We start from the raw sequence: 21,627 nt of genomic DNA, 5'->3' as shown, positions 1-21,627 counted from the left end.
GCTCGATGAGTGCGTCTTTCATAACTAGAATCTTTATGGTCTGGGAAGCATGCAAACTACAAAGCCTGTGACAGTGCTAGTGCAAGCACTGTCTTAACAGTTATCTCCTTGCAACTGGAGCACTGGAGGAATCCTGACCACCTGTGCCCTACTCAGGAATCAAGGTGCTGAGAGAAGTGGGCAATGCCCTTGAAAGGCCATTCTCAATGGTCTTAGAAAGGCCTTGAGGACTGGGAGAGCTCCTCAACTACCAGAGACAGTAACCAAGCCTCCAACACCTACTGATTATTAATTATCATTAAATGATTATTTTTGCAACTATTTCCCCTTCTTTGTTTCAAGAAGATGGATTACATCTGCAGTTCATGTCAAAGCACAGCTATTTTGCCAGCAGCCTGTATGGACACAGGTAGAAAGACTCACTCATATTGGTGGGCAGCTATATCCTCTGTCTTTGGGAAACACATGTGATTGCTAATTTTAAAAACCAAGGAATAATACCTTGTCAAAGGGTTATTCAGAGAGCAAATCAAAATTCACACTTAATTAAAAGCCTCCCTATTTCCACTGACTCCACACAGAGCAGTAAGAGCTCAGCTGCAGAAGCTGAGCAGGAGGTGACTATTTAATGAACTGAACATTTGAATGAGATGGTCATTTGGTGTCAGCATAGACAATGGCAACCTTCCTTCAGGATTACTAGTTTCCACTATTTGACTTTTTCTGGACATGTCTAATTATACAGCTTCTCTTACCTGTCACCTAGAAATCTTTCCTGTGATTTAATTATGCTTTTTTTAAAAAATCCCACAATATATTGGCTGACATAACAATATGCTTAATCTCTGACTTGAATAAGAAACATAATGAAAACACATTTCCCCATCTTTTAACTTACTATAGTGGACCAGTCAAGGGAGGTTTTTATATAAATTATGTTTTTCTTAACTTTAGATCTTACTTTAGTATACATAACAAAAAATATTTTACAAAGAGCAGAAAGCATCAAAATTCAGCAAAACACATGTATTCAATTCAGTTGTTCTTTTTCCTTAAAGAAAAAACTGACATCTTCATTATCGAAGGAGGGAAACTACTGAAAATGTGGCTGGAATAACTATATTAGCTTTTGCTTTATTTTAATCCTTTCCATTTTTATTATCTTTATGGATATTTTCATGTCTTTCAGCTTTTATTTCTTCAATTTGCCTTTTTGTTCACAGTTTATGCACTCTATTATATCTACTTTTTCTTCCTTTATGTGTCCCCAATTTTTTCCAGTTCCATTTCCTTGTAAATTTATTTTTCTTGTTTGTCTCCCATTTATCTAGTATTTTTTTTCAAACTGTCCCTCATTTTTTTCAGGGTTTTCCCCTTCAGCCTTTCCTTCCCAGGCTCACACCACGAGTGTTGTCCCTGGAGCAGCTGCAAGTAACAAGACTCAAACATAGCTTGCCTAGGGGCCCAGGGATTTGTCAGCTACAAGATGCTTTGGAGAAAATGTTTTCTCATAACTTAGTTATACCATTGCCTCAAAAATGCCAGGAGAACTTTAAGCATGTTATGTTGGTACTTGAAAATACAGATAATGTGTATTCAAAAAAACTCAACCCAAACACTAACAAACAACATAAAAAAAAAAAATTAAACCCCCATAAACAAACAAAAAACCCCCAAACATCAGAAAATCCCCCATTTTCTAGCAAAGTAGTAAGTCTAGTGTAGAAGTAATACCTTGCATTTGATGACTTTGAACTGTTCCAATTTGTAAATTAGTGGAAGGGATCAATGGGGCTGCAGAACTGACTCACTGAAGAAGTTATAATGTTGTAACAGCTGTATATGGCAGTATCTGTCATTGACTGCTGTAGTGTAGAAAGTGTGGAGATGGCATAAATATACCTGATAAAAGTGAAAAATATTACATATACTTTTGGCTTAAAAGCTAATTTTATCTTTTTTTTTCTGCATGAAGGGCTTTGAGCATTTTTTTCTTGATATACTTTCTACAATATTATAGGTTGTTGTACTGCAAGCATTTACATTCCTACTGAAATCCATGCACGGTAAGTTAAAGTGGTCAGTTGACACTGTCTGTTGAGGTAAACCCCACGTCTGCTCCCTGTGCAGAAGGCAAGTTTGCCCTCAGGTAAACCTCGTTCATACTTCAGTCATCCAGACTGGACACAAAGCATGGTATGCATAGCCCCTCCAGACACTGCATTATTTGCAGACATAGCCAAAAATGCCAATGGAATTACTGGTAAGTGAAGTTTGTGCATAAGCTTTTGTGAGAACAAGGCTTAATGTTGTTTTTAACATAAAAACACTTTACAGAACTCCTCCCACACTTCTTAAAACCGCATCCCTAATTATGGAGTGTGGAGCTCTACTATAAGTGATTGATGTTGTTTTGTATGTTGTTATGGAAACAAACCAAGTAGGAGTTTCTGATTTGCGTATAGAATTTTGAGTCAGATTTTACAGTAAATAACTAAGCTTTCCAGTGTATAAGCAATAACACCATATGGCCATTAATCTCCACACAAAGACTATGTCCTCACTTGCCACTACTTGTTAAAATTAAGGTCTTTCGAGGAATAGGGTAAAACTCAATGGACCTGCTTCATCTTGTCACTGGTCAGTGAACAACAAAACATGGTTGTGTCAAGTAGGGACAGCTTCTAAGTGATTTGACAAAATCAAAACATTCATAAGAAGGCAATGTTTAGCTCAAACTTGAGTTGACAAATTCTGAAGCTCTCAGGACACCTGCCCTGGCGATGCTGCAGCTATACGCAGGAACTTACGGAATGTAAGTTCCCATCAAATTAATGACATATCTAAATTAAAAGACAGTAATTTCTGGTATTGAACATGTGGGATGTGGGTCCCTTCTAAACAAAAAAGAAGACTAGTGTTCTCTAAAGTGCTTACTATTCAATAAACAGAGATTCTCAAAAAGGTTGCAAGTGAAAATTCAAAGCCACAAGGAGAAGGGAAACATCAAAGGGGTATGGCTTAGTAACAAAATAACAACATTATTTTGCTTCTGTGGGACTTAAACTACCTAAATAAAATAGATCATGATTCTGCCCTAATAATTTTCCACTTGTGCACATGGAGATGAATTTCTGCACCGCATCTCTGAATCCAGCCCTGCATTGTGGCCATCTCCCCTCCTTGCACCTGACAACAGGACTGACTTTCCTTTGGGTCCACTCTGAAGACTATTGTAATTTCACAAGAACTCTCTCTTCCACCAAGAGGCATTACTGATTACCTTAGATCTCACTTTGCACAGTCCTGGACCCATGCCCAAGCAGATAAAAATGTTTTACTCAGCACCAACCCAAAAGGGAAGGTGTATCCACTTCCCAGTGAACTGCAGTACCAAACAAACCACTTGTAAACTTGAAGCACCAGTTCATACAATAGTGGAAGTCCAGTAGTTTCCTGATTTGCCTACCCATTTGTCCCTTCTTGCAGTCATGCCAGAAGCACTCCTGGATTTGCCCAAAGTCATCATTACTAGCCCAAACATACAGTAACTGTTACAGGTTTCCTGGCTGCAAGGCACTATCAGACAAGCCTCAATTGTCCTCAGAGACATTTGCCCTGACCAAGTCAAAACCTGTCCTGCCATAAAGGCCCATCAACAAAAACCAGCGACAAAGGCTCCCTCATTTGGTTCCAGTGCAGGTTCACCCCACAAACTTGCCATTTTGATATTGTTTTGGTTCCTTGTGGAAAAGTCAGTCAGTTCACACCCACATGGCATAAAACTTCCCTTACATCCCTGGGAGCAGCAGGAGAAGAATGGAAACTGCCCCAGCCCTGCTTTGTTATCTCCTTATTCTGGCTCTTGATTCTACCACTGATCCCATTTTTTTTACTCACATTTTGCTCTGAGGGAGTACAATGTCACTCTGGTTAGAGTGACAAGCCTCCTCACCCCTTCCTGACCAAAAGTCACTTCTGCCTGGGAAAACACTAATAATGAGTCTCTTTTGACATTGGATATTTATGCTGCCCTAGTGCCCTTTGTCACACCCCTGGGTGATTTCTAACCAAGCCTTAATGTGATCCCATTAGTTATCCTCCAGCTTTGGGGACATCTAACATACACTCTGTCTCAGTGGGTACAGCTATGGACATAATCCCTACAAGCCTCTGCTGCCTTCTCCTAACTCTTCTTACTGTTAATTCAGACATCAGGCTGGAATCCGGTTGGAAGACAGGGCTTAAATATCCTTCTTGGTGCACAGATCAGTTTGCCCCTCATATGAATAAGCAGTGCAAAGTGTCTTTACAATGAAGCATTCAAGAGGACTAGGCAAAACAAATAGCAGTCTTGTTCAGGCTTGTTTGCCTGAACAATGTGTTACAACCTTTGGACCAAGTTTCTCTTTTTATATTAGAAGGGAAAGCAGTGCCATGTAGATGGCACAGAAGGTGAATCATAAGAATTTGTAAAATTACAGAGGTAAGTAATAAGAATATTATAGGCTGTTTCATAGGTGATATAATTGCAGTTATTTTTGATAATAAAACCCCATTGAAATTAGGATTTGAATTACACATAAATGAAGCCACAGGGTTGCGCTTCTACAATCTCAGCTGAGTACTCAATTCTCATCTAAAAGTGAAACCAGGATTGAATAACCAGCAAACAATGCTACTCCTCTATAGTAAGAATAACTAACACAGAGGGAGTGAAGTAGAAGAGCTAGCAATGCATTTCCCCCCCAGCATATCAAGCAGGTTTTCATATGGAAGCAGTGGTCATCAATCACTACCTCATTACCAACCTGTCATCTGGGTTTAGGCTAAATGTATTCTGGCTTACTGCCATACTAAATGTTCAATGAAACATCCTTAAGGCTCTCTACAAGTTCAGCTAAGTCACACATGCTATACATCAAAAAGGAACATTAGCGTTATCATAGCTTAATAAATAGTGCCATTCTGGCAATGTAATCCTATGTTCTAGAGCTATCTTCCATTCCCAGTATTATACTGCTTAAGTAAACAATCTTGCTGTCTTGTGTGAAGTTTATTTAGTGATAAATGTATGTAAAGATAATTAGTCATACTGTTATAGATACACTTCCATCCCAGCTGAAGAACATGAGCAAAAATAGCATATGATTTTAAAAGCACACAATCGCATAATGAACTTTATCTTGCAGCATTAGTTCATAATTCTTGCATATTGTAGTTATTATCCAAGTTTCACAGTCTTGGAAGACAATGACAGGTGCAGGACCCCAAATGAATGTCTTTTCAAAATAACACTGGCTTGAATACAGGACTTGTGCGTAACTCTGGGATGCAATACAGCCACTAAGATGACTGCAAAATATATTTCAACGTCTGTGAATACTAATTACTTCGGGAATAACTCCTGACTTAAGGAGGGATACTTACATTTAGTCACTCATTTTCATGCACACTTGAAGCACTAAGTCCTGAATCTGTTTTCAAATTTAAAAATGTCAATAAAATATATATCTAGATTCTAAAGTGGTAGAAGCTTCAAGACATACCTTAAAACAAATCCCAATAACATATTTTTACATACATGAATCAATTTAGCCACTTAAATTTTTTTAAAATAGTGAAAAGTCATCTTGAAATTTAAGAATACTTTTCTTGTTCTTGTATAAAATTTTTCATTTAGAGACATTGAATTTGTTATGCAACCAGGTCTTACTATTCCTTAACTAAAATATGAGAAATGGCTCCAATATATTCAGTCACAAGCGATTTTTAGTATGTAGCAGGAAACCTGTCTTTTTTAGTGAACTGGGCTTGTTCTATGCAAAACACATTGAACTTAAACCATGCATTCAAACCCTTACCTATATCTGACCCTGTTCCTTTTCACTGTGCATTGATGTAACTAAAACAGTAGCTGGACCCTGACATAAGTCAAGTCCTTCTCCAACACATTCACAGCTGCATACATAAATGAGCAAAGGCAACTCATTCTTTTAACTGAATTCTGACAAACTGGAGAAAATTATGTTACATAATTCTTTGGTCTACTTGTTATGTCAAGCAAGCATAAGTTTGCTTAAACTAGACTTTCTTTTGCCATGACTCATAGCTTATAGACTTAGCTGCCCGACCAAAGAGTCTAGATTCAGATTCTTCAGTGCAGAATCCTTCAGTGTAAAAATTATCACATTTGCAATGCTTTTGACAGCTTTTGCTTCTGAAGTTTCAATGTGGCTGCTAGAGTAAATTATTGCAGCGTCCATGTAGCATCACTCTAAATCCTGATTATCTACTTCTTTAGGTTTGTTTGTTTTGGGTTTTGATTTTTATTTCCTTCTCCCTCTATAAATATACATGGGTCAGGATCCTGAGAGAGCTCAGAGGACTTAGTGTCCAGCTGTTGTTCCATATGTTCTCTAGGCCAACACCTGCTGCAGAGATACTACCAAGACCTCATGGCTGGCAAGCTGCTCTAATTCCACTCAGCTTGTAGGTTGAAAGGTCACTCCTTTAATGTAGTCAGTTTGTGGCTTCCACATTAAAGAGAGGGAGTTGCTATCTCTGCTGGAGCTCTATTTTATGAAATTCAGTGACAGTAAAACCAGATGTCCTCCACTTTCATAATTGCTTTAACTGCCTAGTACATCTTAGAAAAATAACTTCTAGGGCCTGATGAGATGATGAGCCAACCTCTGCACAAACGAGAACCTTCTATGACATTACTCAAGGACCCTAAAGAACTGGTTGATGGCATGGTCCAAGCACAAGATCAATTTCCTTTTCTTTCTATTTCAGAGATACTATGAAAAAAAGGATTGAAGATAAAGATGGTTTTTTCTATTCTTTAACTCCCACTATAGAGGAGCCTATAAGATCAAAACAAGATGAAGAACAGAGCAGAAAGGCCTGTATGTAAATAAAGCAAATGCTATGAAGAGAATCTAACAGGATCCAAAACAAAACTTCTGATAAACAATGATGACTCTAAGTAACTAAATACTATGTTGTAGCCATTCAGCACTAAATTCCAGACAAATAAGTGTGAAAAGAGGTTCAAGGGACATAGCCACGCATCATTTAATTTTACCAAAAACTGGGATGCATTAACTAAAACCTTTACCAGGTTATACTTTCTTCACACATTATAAAAGTACGTATTTTTTTTGACAGGCATTTATACACACTTAAATAATCAGTACTGAATACCAAAAAGAAAAATATTTTAGATGCCTATTGAATTAGACAGAACAGAAAAGTAAGAAAATGGATAAGGTATATATACACAATAGGTGTAGATTTATGGAACATTATATATCAGAATTTCCAAATATTACCCGCTGCAGAGAAGTGTTCCACAGTCACTGACCCAGCATAAGATGACAAAATGGGAGAGAAGACTACATTTCCACTGTCCCACCTTTCATATTTCCAAAACTAGAGGAAAGGCAGTTTTCTCTAACACTGGAATCAGGGCACTCCAGCTTGTCTGAACACACACTGCAGTTTGATGGAGGTGAGTCTGCACCATCATTAGCTCTACATGATTGGAACTCCATGGCAGCTCTGAACAGCCGAGGGTCCTGACACTGGATCAACATTCACAGACATGTAACACAGAAAGCATAAGGTCACTTTATAAACCAAAGGCAATCTAAAAGACTACCCAGCAACTACAAGACTAAATTGCAAGTACACAAAACTAAAATCTCCATCTACAAGTCATTGTTAATTTTCAAGCACACAGCTTGAGTAGGAAGAAGAGAATTAGACTTTTGTTCATAAACATATTTACAGAAAATTTAACAAACTTTAATGACACTACAAATAAAGTAATTTTCCTTATTTCAATGTTAAAACTGCATCAATAGTTTTTTTACTCCTATTATATTTCTAAGAAAATTCTTTCTGTTCTCATGTGCAGTTGGAACAGCTGTATATGATGCCAAATGCAAAAACTTAAGGGATGTTCCAGCATATTAAGTTTAACCCTCATTTCTGTCCCAATGACAGATGCAAGAATTCCAACTATGTTGATTCTATGAACCAGTTAAATGATTTGTATTCAGATCAACATTAAAAATCCCCATGACAAAGTGTACTTGAACAAAAATACCTTGCTTGTGACACATCCTTTACAAGTAATGTGTTTTCATTTTTCACATGTTGCATCTCATTTATTTTATTCAGGCACACAGAGTTAAATCTACAAGATACAGTAAGTTTCCAATACCTTTGAAATAATAAATCATTTCTTACAGATGTTTTCACCCACTGCAAGGCTGCTGCTCATTAATCAAACATTATCAGTATCTATCACTGCCCAGTTCTAAACAGGAAAGGGACCTCATTTTGAGTTTTGACTTTTATTCACTGGTTAGTCCCTGACCCCTTACACTACTGCATGCTTATTAGAAACCCCTACTGCATGGCAGAGGGAGTTTTAGAAGGGGTGTTATACAAGCAGAGGTGTATTTTTCTCTGAGAACTGAAGGAAACAAAGTCAAGCTGCTCTTCAAATTGGCAACACAAATGCAATCAAATTGTCTTCAAAACTCTTTTCCAACATCTAAGTAAAACATAACAATATAAGGAAACTATTTCTGGTCTAGATCTTTTCATATCTGAAAGGCTGAAATAAATATATAGTAGTCACTATGCAAGATGTGTTTCATTTTTGATAAATTATTAAAATTTCATTTCAGAACACAGTACTTAGAACACAATATATGTGTAATAGCATAATCGTACAGAGGAAAATATAAAGCAAATGGTTCAATGTGAGTTAGAAGTTATCTGATAAAAAATTTCAACTTCCTTGTGATTATTGAGAAATTGCTGGATTCATGCCAATAATGTAAAATAAAATCTGCATTATGTAATTTGCTCTTTGATCGTTACACATCTTTTCAGAGTACTGGAATAGAAATTAAATTGGGGAAGCTGCACAAATTGCAAGTGGTTAGAAATGAAGATTTCTGTAGCTCCAAGGAACAGCCTGACATTTGCTAGTAAGAACATAGTCTAGCTTCTCCACAGCACTTTTGCAGTACTGAGCACTTCCATAGTCATTTTAGTGCTCAGTTTCACTATTCCAATACATTAGAGAAGAATGAACTCAGCCAGGAGACCAATAGCCAGAGCCCAAGTCTCACTCTCAGCAGATCATCACACCACACTGCTTCCCTCCACTGATCTATTGTGATGTGCATGATGTGCATATTTTTGTTATTAACCAAGTGAAACATTAAAGGCAATGAACATGGCTTCCAGTTAAAAACAACTACCATCTCCTGCCACAGCTGCAATTCACTCAACTCTCCTTTAACTAAACACTTTGTTTGCATATTCCATAGCTTTCTGAATGAACACTGAATGCCACACTTGTATTGAGGATTATTCACCCTGCAAGGTTGCTTAAATATATTCCATTCTTGCAAGCATAGCAGGTCTACAGAAGTGTCTAAGCTACAGTGTGTATTTTCTATGCCTCAATACAATAAAGGGCGCATTCAGTACATGCAAAGGCCCATATTTGCATTTGAAAAATAAGAAACCAACTTGTCAATGTAGTGGATGTATTAAGACTCTTATGTCCCTACAATGTAAAAAGTGCTAAGATTTCAGAACTTTCTTTACTTAATTTTACTGGGCTTTCCAGAAAAGCTGGGCACAAAGAAATCATAGATCCTAACAATTAGGAGTGATTTCTGTAGATTTTATCTACTGCAGGAATTTTAACGCAAATTAAACCCAAGCTTTATTATCAAGAGGCTACTACAGCAAGAGAACAGGCAGGAACTTTATCCCAGTGATTAGACACCACAACCAAGTACCTTACGATTCATGTACAGAATGGTCACTCTGTCTATCTCCCCTAACTCTGCAAATTTCTTTCTGCTAGAAACAGCAAAGAACTCAAACTCTGAGTGTAAGGAGACAAGCAATATAAAAATGTAAACAGCTGCTATTCAGTTGCCTAAGTTCGCAAAATCTTTTGGGAGTATTTTTTTGTTTGTTTCGAAGTAAGTCTTTTCTAGCTCTCTAAAGTTTAACAAAACTTACAGATGAAAATTTGGCCATCATTTTTCTACAATCTACAAAAGATTTTTATCAGGCTATAATAGAAGCATCAAGCCTGCGTTTCCCGACAATCAGAAATGAAATCATGTCTAAGTCACTTGGATATTGAAATAATGAATTGTAATATTTTCAGTGTCTAACTACTGAACAATATACTATCTATAAAATTAGAATAACTTTCTTTTAGAAGATAGTTCCACTCTCATTTAAAAAATCTAATGTATTAGAGAAAAACCTATAAATATTGTACTATTTAGTTACCTTTTATAACGGTTAACAATGTAATCTCAATTTAAATAGCAACCAGGTACTAATTTCACTATACTAAAGTGTTAGAATCTATTTAAATATACCCATCACACCCAAATAAACAACCACCTATTATCATTGGTCACAAATAAACAAAGAATTATATCTAGCAAAAATAATCCTATGAAATCTGAAGTGAATTATACTGTCTTCAATTATCTTCAATTACATCAATGGAACAATAAAAATAAAACCTTACGAGTCTCAGAAATACACCATAAGTTTCTACTTGGTAAGTGACTAGTAATTCCTATCCAATGGCATTATTATCATTAAAGATTAATTGGCTGAAACCTGTTGATATTTAAATTCTCATTATTCTTTCTTTTTCTTCCTATGAAGCTAATCAACAAAGATCATTTCAGGGAATATTGAGTCATCATATGATCTGCTGAATGCATTTTCACTTTATCTAATGGTTCATGTTCAGCTTACTCCATTTTTAGCACAAATGAACGAACAATAGCCAAAGGATTTCCTGTGAAAGAAAACATTGTCAAGGACAACATTTGGAAAATATTTTCCTCTGTTAGATAAACATGTAATTTGTATTAGCATTATCCAAACACTATGAGTACTTAGTACTCTTATTTCTATGTTTCAGTTTTGTAAACATTGTTTTATAAAGACAATTTACAGTAAATTTTGCATTAATACAGAGAAAGTAGTAACAGTACAAACAGTGAATGTTAATTACTATATATACCCCCACACCTTGTGACATCAGCAAGGAAGTGTCAAATTTTGAATATGGTTTGATACTATAAAGTGCACAAGGGAGACTATCTATGTGACTTTATGCACAAGGAATGTCAAACTTTATCTCAGGTCTGTAGAACATGCCAATATGCTACACAAACCCAGAGAAATATTTGCATACCTGTTAGTCATTCTTTTAAAAGACTTGTCATGTGATACATACTATAATATTTATATGCTCCATCCTAACTACATACACAGTCTTAGCAATCATTTAGTAATCATTAATATACATATTTACACAGTTACTTTTAATTTCACAGTAAAGCAACCATATGAGTGGCACCTCTGAGAAGTATAGATGAGAACAGTAAAGAACAATTTTCAAGTAACATGACCATGACAAGTGGTTCAAAATCCTGGATAATCTCTATCTATTAAAAATCTGAGACATAGCAGCACAAACATTTACATAGCTTAGTTAAAGATTACTTACAATAGTGAACATGTAAAATTTTTTTCTCAGATATTTGTTGCCACTAAAAACTTCCATCTCATTAAAACTAAAGAAGGGCAGTGGATGTGCCTTCCCATGATGGTAGATGCTATTGTATTGGATAATAAACTTACAAATGCTTCTGGAAGAGCAGAGCTTTTCAATTAATGTGTTGAGCTTGAAGAATAGAATGAGGGATTCCCTTGGGCACACACTGCAGGCTGTTCAGGACTCAGAAAGCCCTCAGACCATAAATCCCACCCGAAACAGAATCAATCACTGAAGAGTGCACTCCAAGTTAAATGAAAGACCAAAACTGGCCTCAAGCACACCCAGGATTTTCCCCTGAAATGAAGTAACTGCCCTTTGTTATATCAAACTGCTCCTAGACCAACAAAGGCCTGACTACTGAGCAATGACGAAAAGTAAAGCACATGACTGAGAAGCACAAGACAACCACTGGGTCAGATGAGCCCTGCCCATGCCCAGCAGTGGCTTCCTAGGGACCACTCTCACAAAGCAGAGAAATGGCAGAGAAAGAAGGTTTCCTTAGGCAACTTCAAAAAGTCCATCAACATGCACTACAAGTTCACCACACAAACCCAGTTTTGTCTTGTCAGTTCAATTCAAAAAGTAGATACACCCCTTGTTGAGTCAGCAGTAAAAGAAATATTAATTCAGAAACATTATATTTATGAGACATAAATGTGACAGGAAGACTGCTTAAAACTTTACTCATTAACACAAAAAAATTGCTTGCCATCTTCTCACCAATAATTGGCACTAAACAAGTGAGATTCTGATACACTTCCTACTTGTGTACAATCTTTAAAAACAAAACAAAAAAAAATTAAATGCAACAAGCCTAGGCTTTGAATCAGCATTTTATCCTTTGCAAACAAGATGAAGGAAAGGAATTTTTAAACCTATTGTTTAGGTTTTGTATTATGTCGGTCCTCCTCTAGTATTAGGCAGAACAACGTTTCAAAAAGTGCCTGATTGTGTTAAATACATATTGGACCTCATACACTTTCCTTACAAGAAAAGAGAGCTCAACTAGAGTAAATTATATGCACCAAATTACAAACTGCACTTCAGATGGTTGTTCATTCTGTGTCTGAATATTAACGTGGAAGTAAAAAGATGGCAGCATAATCAATATTTGTACATCTAGAAGATAAAAGTACCTGCCTCATGGAGTGAACTTTTGGAGACAGCATACAAGCAACCAGACCTTTTTTCTTTAGGTGTAAAGCACTCAAGTGTGTAACATAAGAACACAAAATGTAATATGTAACATCACCATTTTGTTCAAAGTTTTCTTTTCTTATGCACTTCCAAACATAAAAATTCTTAAAAATATATGCTTGAATAATCTTCAAGCAAAGTGTTAAATAATGTTAGACTAAATAATCCACTCAGATATTAAAAAAAATAAACTGCTCTTAAAACAATATGAATTGAATTATTTTATCATTATATTTAGATGAGCATTTCTTCAGGCAGACTGTCCAGCATCTTGGAAGGAGACAGGAGAATCTTTTGTAAAACATGTGCAGGAGAGATTGTTATGCTAAGTATTTTTTTGGTAGCAGAGATAAGTAAGTAAGAGCAGAAAAATCTGTGTAATTTACAAGTGAATATCTTAAGGATGCCCAAGGGCAGATTATCAGTATTTTTGAAAGTGTCCTAAGACTTTTAATAATTAATAAGCTTTTTTGTGCATCTGAGCCCTCAAAGCTTTCAACTGCCTAGTGCTTCCGATGTGTATTAGGAATGTTCCACCAATATCCAGAGCACTAGTGAGGTCTAAAGAACTGAAAGAACAGCTTACTACAAATGCCAATAGTAGAAAAAGATGCCTCAAGCATAAAAATTCTTGGATTTATGTACATAGTTGGTCTCCAGGAAAGATGCTGCACTGGGAATAAAAGCGAGTTCAGACATCTGCTATAACATGTAAGAACAGGTTCTTTCACACAGTTCCTTTTCTAATATAAATATATTCTTTTTGGTTACAAATAACAAGGCTTTTTAGATTAAAGAGTAGCAAAAGATAAGAATAAAATGACGAATTACAAGTTTTGCATTAGAATCAATTATTGTGTAATTTGTTCATAATATCATTCACATGAGCCATGAAACAAGAAATGTGGCGTTATAGAAGGATGCATTCATTCTCCAAGCTATGAGCCATGAGCTAAGGCTCTCCAGGAGATAGACTATAAAGAAGTCCTACACTTGACTGCAGAGACTTGTGTAGACTTTCTTCCATGGAACTTCATTTCATACAGCTGCAGTTCAATGTGTAGTTTTGATCCTGTTGCATACTAAATGCAAACACATCTATCACTGGCCTTCTCACGGGATCTTTATTTAAAAACCTATTTTTCTTAATTTTAAAACTATTCAGGATCCTGTAAGGCAATTGTGAAATATTTTGAATTGGCTTGTCCAGATCCTGCCACTGTTCTTCAGCACTGTTTCTCTTCAGGTTCAAAGCACTCTGTCTAACTTCATGACTCATCTTGATTATTTCATTCTCATTATTTCTAATACCAGAGTCTCAAAGCTTTTTGCAGCTAAATGGATTTGAATATGTTGCTTTGTCACAATAAGATATAATTTCAAGTGTTTTCCCTGGCTCTGCAGTCTTTAATATCTTTTATTGTATAAGGATACCAGTGCTCAAAAAGCCGCTGTTGTCACCATTTAAAATCCGTGGTGAAAAGCACTGTCTTCACAAGACCCTGAAACAGTGACCACCCTTGTTTACAAGCAGCAATGAAACAAATCCAGGAACTAAGCTAGGCACACATTTATTTTGAATATCTAGCTGATCATGTTTCCAACATCATTCTTTCCTGTGCTACCTTCCAACATATTATTTTTCTTCCCTACTTGTTGTGTTTAATCTCTCTATCTTTAGGCTTTAGTTTCCTTGCAGTAAAAGCTGTATAACCTATGAACTGTCAAAATATTTATTAAATTACAAAATAATAAAAAACAACACCGAAAAACCTTCAAATATAGAGCTGGCAATCTTCAGAGCCTAAGGCTTCACAATGCCTGTACTCAAGATCCATCCTTAACCAAGATACACTGTAATTTACGTGACTTGCTAAATTACCACTGAGGCAAACAGGTCTTTGCAAAGAGGTCTAACAGAATAATTTTTGGGAACATCATAAAGCAATGAAACAGAAATCAACTCCAGAAAGCAACCAACCAAAGATAAATCCTGGATATGTTTTCAAATGACTCTGCCTTTAAACTCATTTGGACAAGATAAGTGAAATAGCAAGTGAAGAGAAAAAGAAATACCAGGTAAACCAAAACCAGAGAAGCAAACAAATAAAAGTCTGTTCACAACCTGAAATGAGAACTATTTTGAACATGACATATTTCCTTCATAAATGTCTGTGCTGGCCATGGGCCTACGGGCCCCATATGCAGATTTCATGTCCTCCAAATTTAGTTTATGAATCAGGAGTACGATGCACAATTTTTTCCTATAGCACAAGCAAAATGAACATCTGTTCACTTTTTGCCACGTAGGTTTATATCTGTGTGGGTGGGTGTGAACAGAGCTCTTGATGTGTAATATTCCTCCCATCTGCACACCAGGTGGCACTGCATAGTTAATCAGAAGATAATAACAGGCATGAGGAGATTACTTACTTTTTGGGGAAGAGAGAGTAAATCAATCTCACAGAGGTTTTTTAAAACAAGGTACATTAATGCTTGGACTTTTAATTTCTTTTTTCTGCTGTGTAATTTCATTCTAATCAATGGCATGATCTGATTATATCATTGTTTGAGTGTTATGTTAATTAACTATAAATGACTGCAATTATGACAAAGGTTCTTTCCACAAGGGATTTAATTTTAATTTTTTTTTTAATGTACGGTTTTAACCCTTGCAAGCAGGATATACTATTTAGGATACATCCAAGCAACAATCTGCTTAGATTTACTTTGAATGCTCATCTAACCCACCATTTCACAGTATTTAATAGAACCTCTCAATATTCTTATATAATAAACCTAACTTTATAGTAATTTGGCATCAGAAGATGGAGGAAGAAACAAGCAAGCTTCATTACAAGCAGCATTTGTCCTATAATGAGAAATTAACTAGGAAGTTAGTTAGTGCTGCAAGTTTAAATTGAAAACACTGAAGTGTTTAAGCAATTTCTGGGAATGGGGGCTTAAGATTTTTTAAAATATTTTACCAAATAAAAAAATCTTTGAGGATATATTTTTATCTGATATTCATCTAAAGAGAATGTTAATCTTACATAAAACACCTACGTTATGACAAAATGCTATAGAATAAAGATAAGGGTTTCTGCAAAAGTCTGGAGAAAATGTTTATACTGATAGCATTTCTGTGTACTCCTTTGAATCTCACATGAAAAATGTCCTTAAATACTATAAATATTTAGTTCATTCATTTTCATTCAATTAAGTAGTTGTATAAAGAAATTGTTCTGTATTTTCTCTTTCAAAAAGAATATACGACGCTTTGTGGAGTCTTAAAAGACAGAACCAAAGAATTCTGTTTTCCAAAGAATGTAGCCGAACTTCTAGAAGGATGAGTAATAAAGGCCTAGTATTTCTGCATTTGCTCTGATAGCCAAGAGAGAGACATACACATAGCCTTTGTTTTTTGGTAAAAATCATATTGCACCCTGAAAGTCCACCAAGAGACACAGTAACACAAAGTGTTCAACACAAAGTGCTCAGACTACTCTGTTCTCCATAAGATGCCCTTCGCTGCCTTACTTTGCTGTCTCTGAGGACCATGTGCTCTCTCCTCTAGCCCCTCACCCCTTCATTGATTTCTCCCTTTTGCTCTCAGCATGCTTATTCTCTGTTGCCCTGAGTCTCTGTGGTGTTTACAGAAGGCAGCAACTGATGTGAGACTTTTTTTTTAATGGCAAAATTTTCAAACTGATTTGTCAGCTCAGTCACAAATTCTTCACAAACACTTCTTATCAAAGAGCAGATTCTAGGTAAAGTATGTTGAGTAATCTATCAAATCAGGACAGGATGGGGTTTTTTCTATGCTTAGTTGTAGAGGTTAGTTTTAAAGCTTTGAATGTTTAATTGGGAGATTTAATTCCTATTAATTAATGTTTGTAATAAAATAAACCCAAAATATTTGTAAATTGAAGATAGCTGGAATTTAGAGATGAAAATTTTAAGGACTCTAATTCTTCTCTAATTTTTAATTAGCATTATTAACTGGCCATTGAAATAAGACTGAATAAATTTAGAAGTTGCACCTATCTAAATGACAATGAAAAAAAGAACTAAAAGTAGAGACTCCCAGAATATTGTTCTTCCATTGTTTAGCTGCTACTCTTTAGCCCTATGAAAAAATTCTCATGCATGCTACTGTCTATCATTACTTTTGATGTAAGAAACTGAGATTCATGGACTACCCTTTAATACTTTTAGCTGCATCTGAAATCGAGATTGCTGGAGAAAACCAGAAGAATGGTGTATCTCTTGGGTCACTAAATGCAAAACACCAGATACGTCTACTGACAGATGTTGCAAAATATACATCTTTGTAGAGAGAAAACTGAAGGGATGTGAGAGCAAATGATAGAAAGGGAAAATTCACATAATAGTCCTCTAGAAATAAACAGAGGTACAGCATTAAGAACTAGTTGGATAAAACACAGCTCAGATAAGACAAAAATCTGGAGATTGAAGGAAAGAGCTACCAAAAGTAAAAAAGGTAATAGGCCTGTGACTAAGATCCACGTACAATTTGTTCTGAGGTTCTGCTATCAGAGGGCAGTGTTGGTTTCCAGTATGCCATTGCCCAGTTTGATCACTACTGCTTATCCAGGTAACTATGAAAGCTTTTCCTAGGATTTAGTCTTTTCTAGTTCAACATATGTCTTTGTACACCCAAATTCCACATCAGTCTTCACAGCCTAATTAGGAAAGATAAGATGGAGGTAAGGTGTGACTCAAACTGAGACTCCAGAAGTTGCAAAAGGTTGGTGACACATATTGGCCATCCGTTTGTTTTCAGGTCTAGTACAAGGTGTTTTTCTGAGCTTTCAACCAGTGACTTAAATGCACCAGACTTACTGGCTGGAGAGCATCCTTCACTTTAAGATAAACGATCATAGCCTCAATGCCTCAGTAAGCAAAGACTTGAAGCTAAGCATCCTCTTTTATTATTATCCATTTCAGAGTAAGGCTGTTAACCTGTATCCCTTAGGGAACTTCTTGGGAATACTTTACCACTCAAGACTTAGAGCAAATACACTGATTAGAGCACACTTTTAATACCTTTCCAAACAGCTCTCACAAAAAGCCTCTGCTCTTCATTTTTCTTCAATGTAGTCACTTGCTAGAAGTGATCAAACCTCAGTCACCTATGCTTTACCTTCCACAGACCCAGTAGCAGACAGCATTTTCCTTACTGCACACAATATTCCCACAGGCAACAGATTTTTCCTGATGCATAACTGTGTGGAAAATAGTTTTCAAAGTTCTCTTTGCAATTCTACTTGCTCTCATGCAGCTGGCTACTTACAAGTGCCCTTCTGTTTCATGAATCACACATGAACTCCTGTACAATTCCAACTAACAAAATCTTGAGTTTAATCTCATTTGCAAGACCAAAGGTGTGCTCTTCAAAAAATCACACTGCTGTGAAAAAATCCTCTCACACTCTTGTCTCATCACGGACTTCATATTCTTTTACGCACTCATTTACTTTTCCTTTTTTCCACTAACAGGGAAAATTGAAAACTACCATATTTATTTTCCATCAAGGTACAAAGCCATTCAGAAGTAAATTACAATTAAAAAAATACATTTTATATAAGTAGTTCCCTAATTATTTTACCCCTATGATTCAGGGTAATGTTCAAATGTGACATTTCATTGAATATGTTTGTTCAGTAGGCAAAGAACACAAAAAGAAATGCAGTACAGACTCATTATGGAAAAGTAGCTGTTGCTGAGAGCTTATAAATGTTCTATTGCATTAATACAGCTAACTCTACAAATATGTAACCCCTTGGCACATCCTGAACCTCTCAATACCAGTATGCAAGGCCATGTTACTGTCCAGTGTCTTACACAGTACTGTAAAAGTGAGATGACAGGCAGACATGGGGGTACAGAGAGGGACCGACTTCATCATAAATGCAAGGTAGCTTCCAGTAACAAAACTTTGTAGGTACACATAATCCTTCATTAGCATTTATACCCTCTGTTTCCTAGTATAATCAATGAACACATGATTTACAGGAGAATTATGCTTCAGATGCCATCTCTTGTTTATTAAATTTCTGGCTGTGTCCCTTTCCCTAGCATCTGTATGGCACAATGTTGTCTATTTATATTTGTATTTCTAGCCAAAAATATTTTATATTAGGATAACTTTATTAAGGTCAGAAAATAAACCCACATACATAAACCAAACATTCCAATCCTATGTGTAGTGCTCAGTGGTCATTTCTGCTAACCTCTGAACTTATTTAAGCTTCTGAGTGAGAAATGTAGAGGAGTGATGCTAATGTTCAAAATATGACTGATTTTTTTCCTAAATGCTAGACTCTCAGAAGACAAATGGTTATGAATTAATTCCTCATTGGTGAGATTTCACAATGCAGTTTGAAAGACATAGATGAAAACAATAAAGAATATAACTTTGACCATTTGCCTTGTATACAATTACGTCAAAATATGACACATCAGAATTCCTATACATGGGAGTTCTCTCACAATGTAGGGATTTAGGATTATATAAATCACAGCACTCTGTACTATCATTACATGACAGAATAGACCTGCAAAGCTTATTATACTGCATAACCAGATGGTAAACAACAGTTGTCGTTGTACTAAGAATTACATCTCTGTAATCAATAATAGGAAGGAGGAACAGTTGGACAACTTGTTTCCTATTATGTTCACTTAGGCAACGTCTAGATCAATAAAGAGCATTAAGCCTCATACCAACTGCAGACAATACCTGCTCAACATGCCTATCATATGGCAGCAATGGGTCCAGCTGTACTTCAAAATACTTGTAAATGGATAACAATTCTAATCTAACATTAAAAAGGAGCAATGATTCAAATAGCAGGCAGGTGCAGGACTTCTCTAGCATATGAGAGAAGATAGACCTATGATGCCAGTTTTAGTATAAGTCAAAGTCAGCTTATTTTGTTAACCCACCCCACAAGTACATTTCACTACAGCCTATCAGAAGGATGTTACATGTTTTATATGGACGAAAGAAAAAAGCAACCAAGCATGGTATCACTGGCTTACATATAGACTCAGTAATTATGTGGGTGTAGTAAGCTGTTCACAAAAATTGAAAACTGAACTTGTGTATCGCTCTAGGCCAATATGGCAATTAATTACAAGCAAATTTTTAGTTCATCCATTTTTAACTATTTAAACAAACAATATATCAACCCATTCAGCTACATTCACGTTTTACTTAAAAATCTATAATATAAATGTGATAATTTTAATAACTGTCTTAAGGCCACTAGCTTTAGCTTCCTGGTTTTTTTTACATTTTCCTTCTATTCCATACTTGCATAATGCATCAAATTGAACCTATCCCCCATCATGCTATTAAGACAGGTACAAGTCCCAGTTTATTCCCAGGCAGTCATTCAATTTCAAGATGACAAAACACGGGACAGTGAGCTCTTACCTATTCCAATAAAGACTGCTTCATACCCATCTTCTTTCAAGGTAGAGAGTGTCATTCCATTCACTGCAAGGCCTCTATTAAAAATTATCTGAAAGAATTAAAAATTGCTTGCTTTTAATGTGATAATGTGAAAATAATTTCTATTGTGTCCTGCATATAGACACCTTGCAGGATCTTCTAGTAAGCAAACAAAGCAAATTAAAATTTTTCCCCCCTCAAGCCAGGCTTAAAAGGTCAGACTGGCTCTGATTTAAAGCAAGAGGCCCGAACTACATACAGGTAAAAGGTACCTTCAGATTATCCTCAGATAGGGGCCACCAGAGGCTAGCTTGGTTTCTCCTTTAAGCTAAAAGGTTTAAAGCAAGTTAAACAAACAAAAAAAGCCTGTCTATGGAACAAAATACAGAAGTAGAGCTGAAAATCATAAGTTTTCTCCTGCGACTAAATATCTGTATTTAGTGCTGATTACAAAAGGTTGTATATCCATTTGAAAATCAGAATTTAAGAAAAATTATGTGGAAGCAAGAACCTCCTCTAGGGAATATGTCCTGAACAGATGAACTGGAACACCAACCAAAACCCAACCAGTTTAGGTTATTGCACAGACATTAGTTAAAGTATGACATAACACTCTTCTGTATTAACAGGGGTTCTGAAGAGAAAACCAAGCAATGTTTTTCTGCAGAGTATCAGGCACTTGGTAGGCCTCTAATAGTGTAGAATGCAATGCCAGTCCCCAAGGAAGGATGGTACTGCTTTATGCTGCACTCTCAAAGCTCACAGCCCAAATTTTGCACTGAGACAACTAGCTAGAACACCTTTATGCCAAAAAAACCTCAGTGAAGCCAATGGTGCTTTTGTGGATTCAGAAAACCTGACAGGGCCAGAGATGACAGTAAGCCTGAAGAATGCTCTTTGCAAATTACAACGTGCCCTACTCAACCATAATGAAGCAGCACGTTTTGCATGGTAAACTAACAAAGGTTTTCAAAATTATTAATAAGTTTTGTTTTAAACTTGAAATTGTTAATTCTAATTTAGACAAGCAACAATGCCCAGTGTACAGGGATTGGTGTTCATTTATTGAAAGGAATAAGTCACAGCAACAAAAGTGCACCTATAATCATCTAAACTTGTTTCTTTTCAATTACTTTTTACTTCCAGAAGCAAAAGCCAAAAAATTTTTCTAGAGCAATGTTCCACCAGCAATTTTACTTTGAGCAGCCTCTGCACAGGCTGAGTAACTACAGTAGTTTTAAGAGTGAGACTAAAAATAGTGTTTGCTGTGTGTTCAGCCAACCAAGTATGGCAGGCCCCATGTAGAGGT

The 21,627-nt window shown here is 36.1% G+C and overlaps 1 protein-coding gene across 11 annotated transcripts in view; it reads right to left on the bottom strand.

Annotated features, from left to right (window-relative positions):
• The window catches only part of DPYD (dihydropyrimidine dehydrogenase), a 337,796-nt gene that overhangs the window by 200,169 nt on the left and 116,000 nt on the right, over window positions 1-21,627 (bottom strand). For all 11 annotated transcript variants that reach the window (XR_010432716.1, XM_064664686.1, XM_064664689.1 and 8 more), the window contains one exon: window positions 20,301-20,388. Coding sequence is in view for 10 of the 11 variants with exons in the window: in XM_064664686.1 (XP_064520756.1) it covers window positions 20,301-20,388 (88 nt within the window). In the remaining variant the exon portion in view is untranslated. The remainder of the gene's footprint in view (window positions 1-20,300; window positions 20,389-21,627) is intronic.

The sequence above is a fragment of the Pseudopipra pipra genome, chromosome 9, assembly GCF_036250125.1.
Source record: "Pseudopipra pipra isolate bDixPip1 chromosome 9, bDixPip1.hap1, whole genome shotgun sequence".
Taxonomy (NCBI): Eukaryota; Metazoa; Chordata; class Aves; order Passeriformes; family Pipridae; genus Pseudopipra; species Pseudopipra pipra.
The sequence above is the reverse complement of the archived record's forward strand: the minus strand, read 5'-3'. Positions and strand labels throughout refer to the sequence as shown.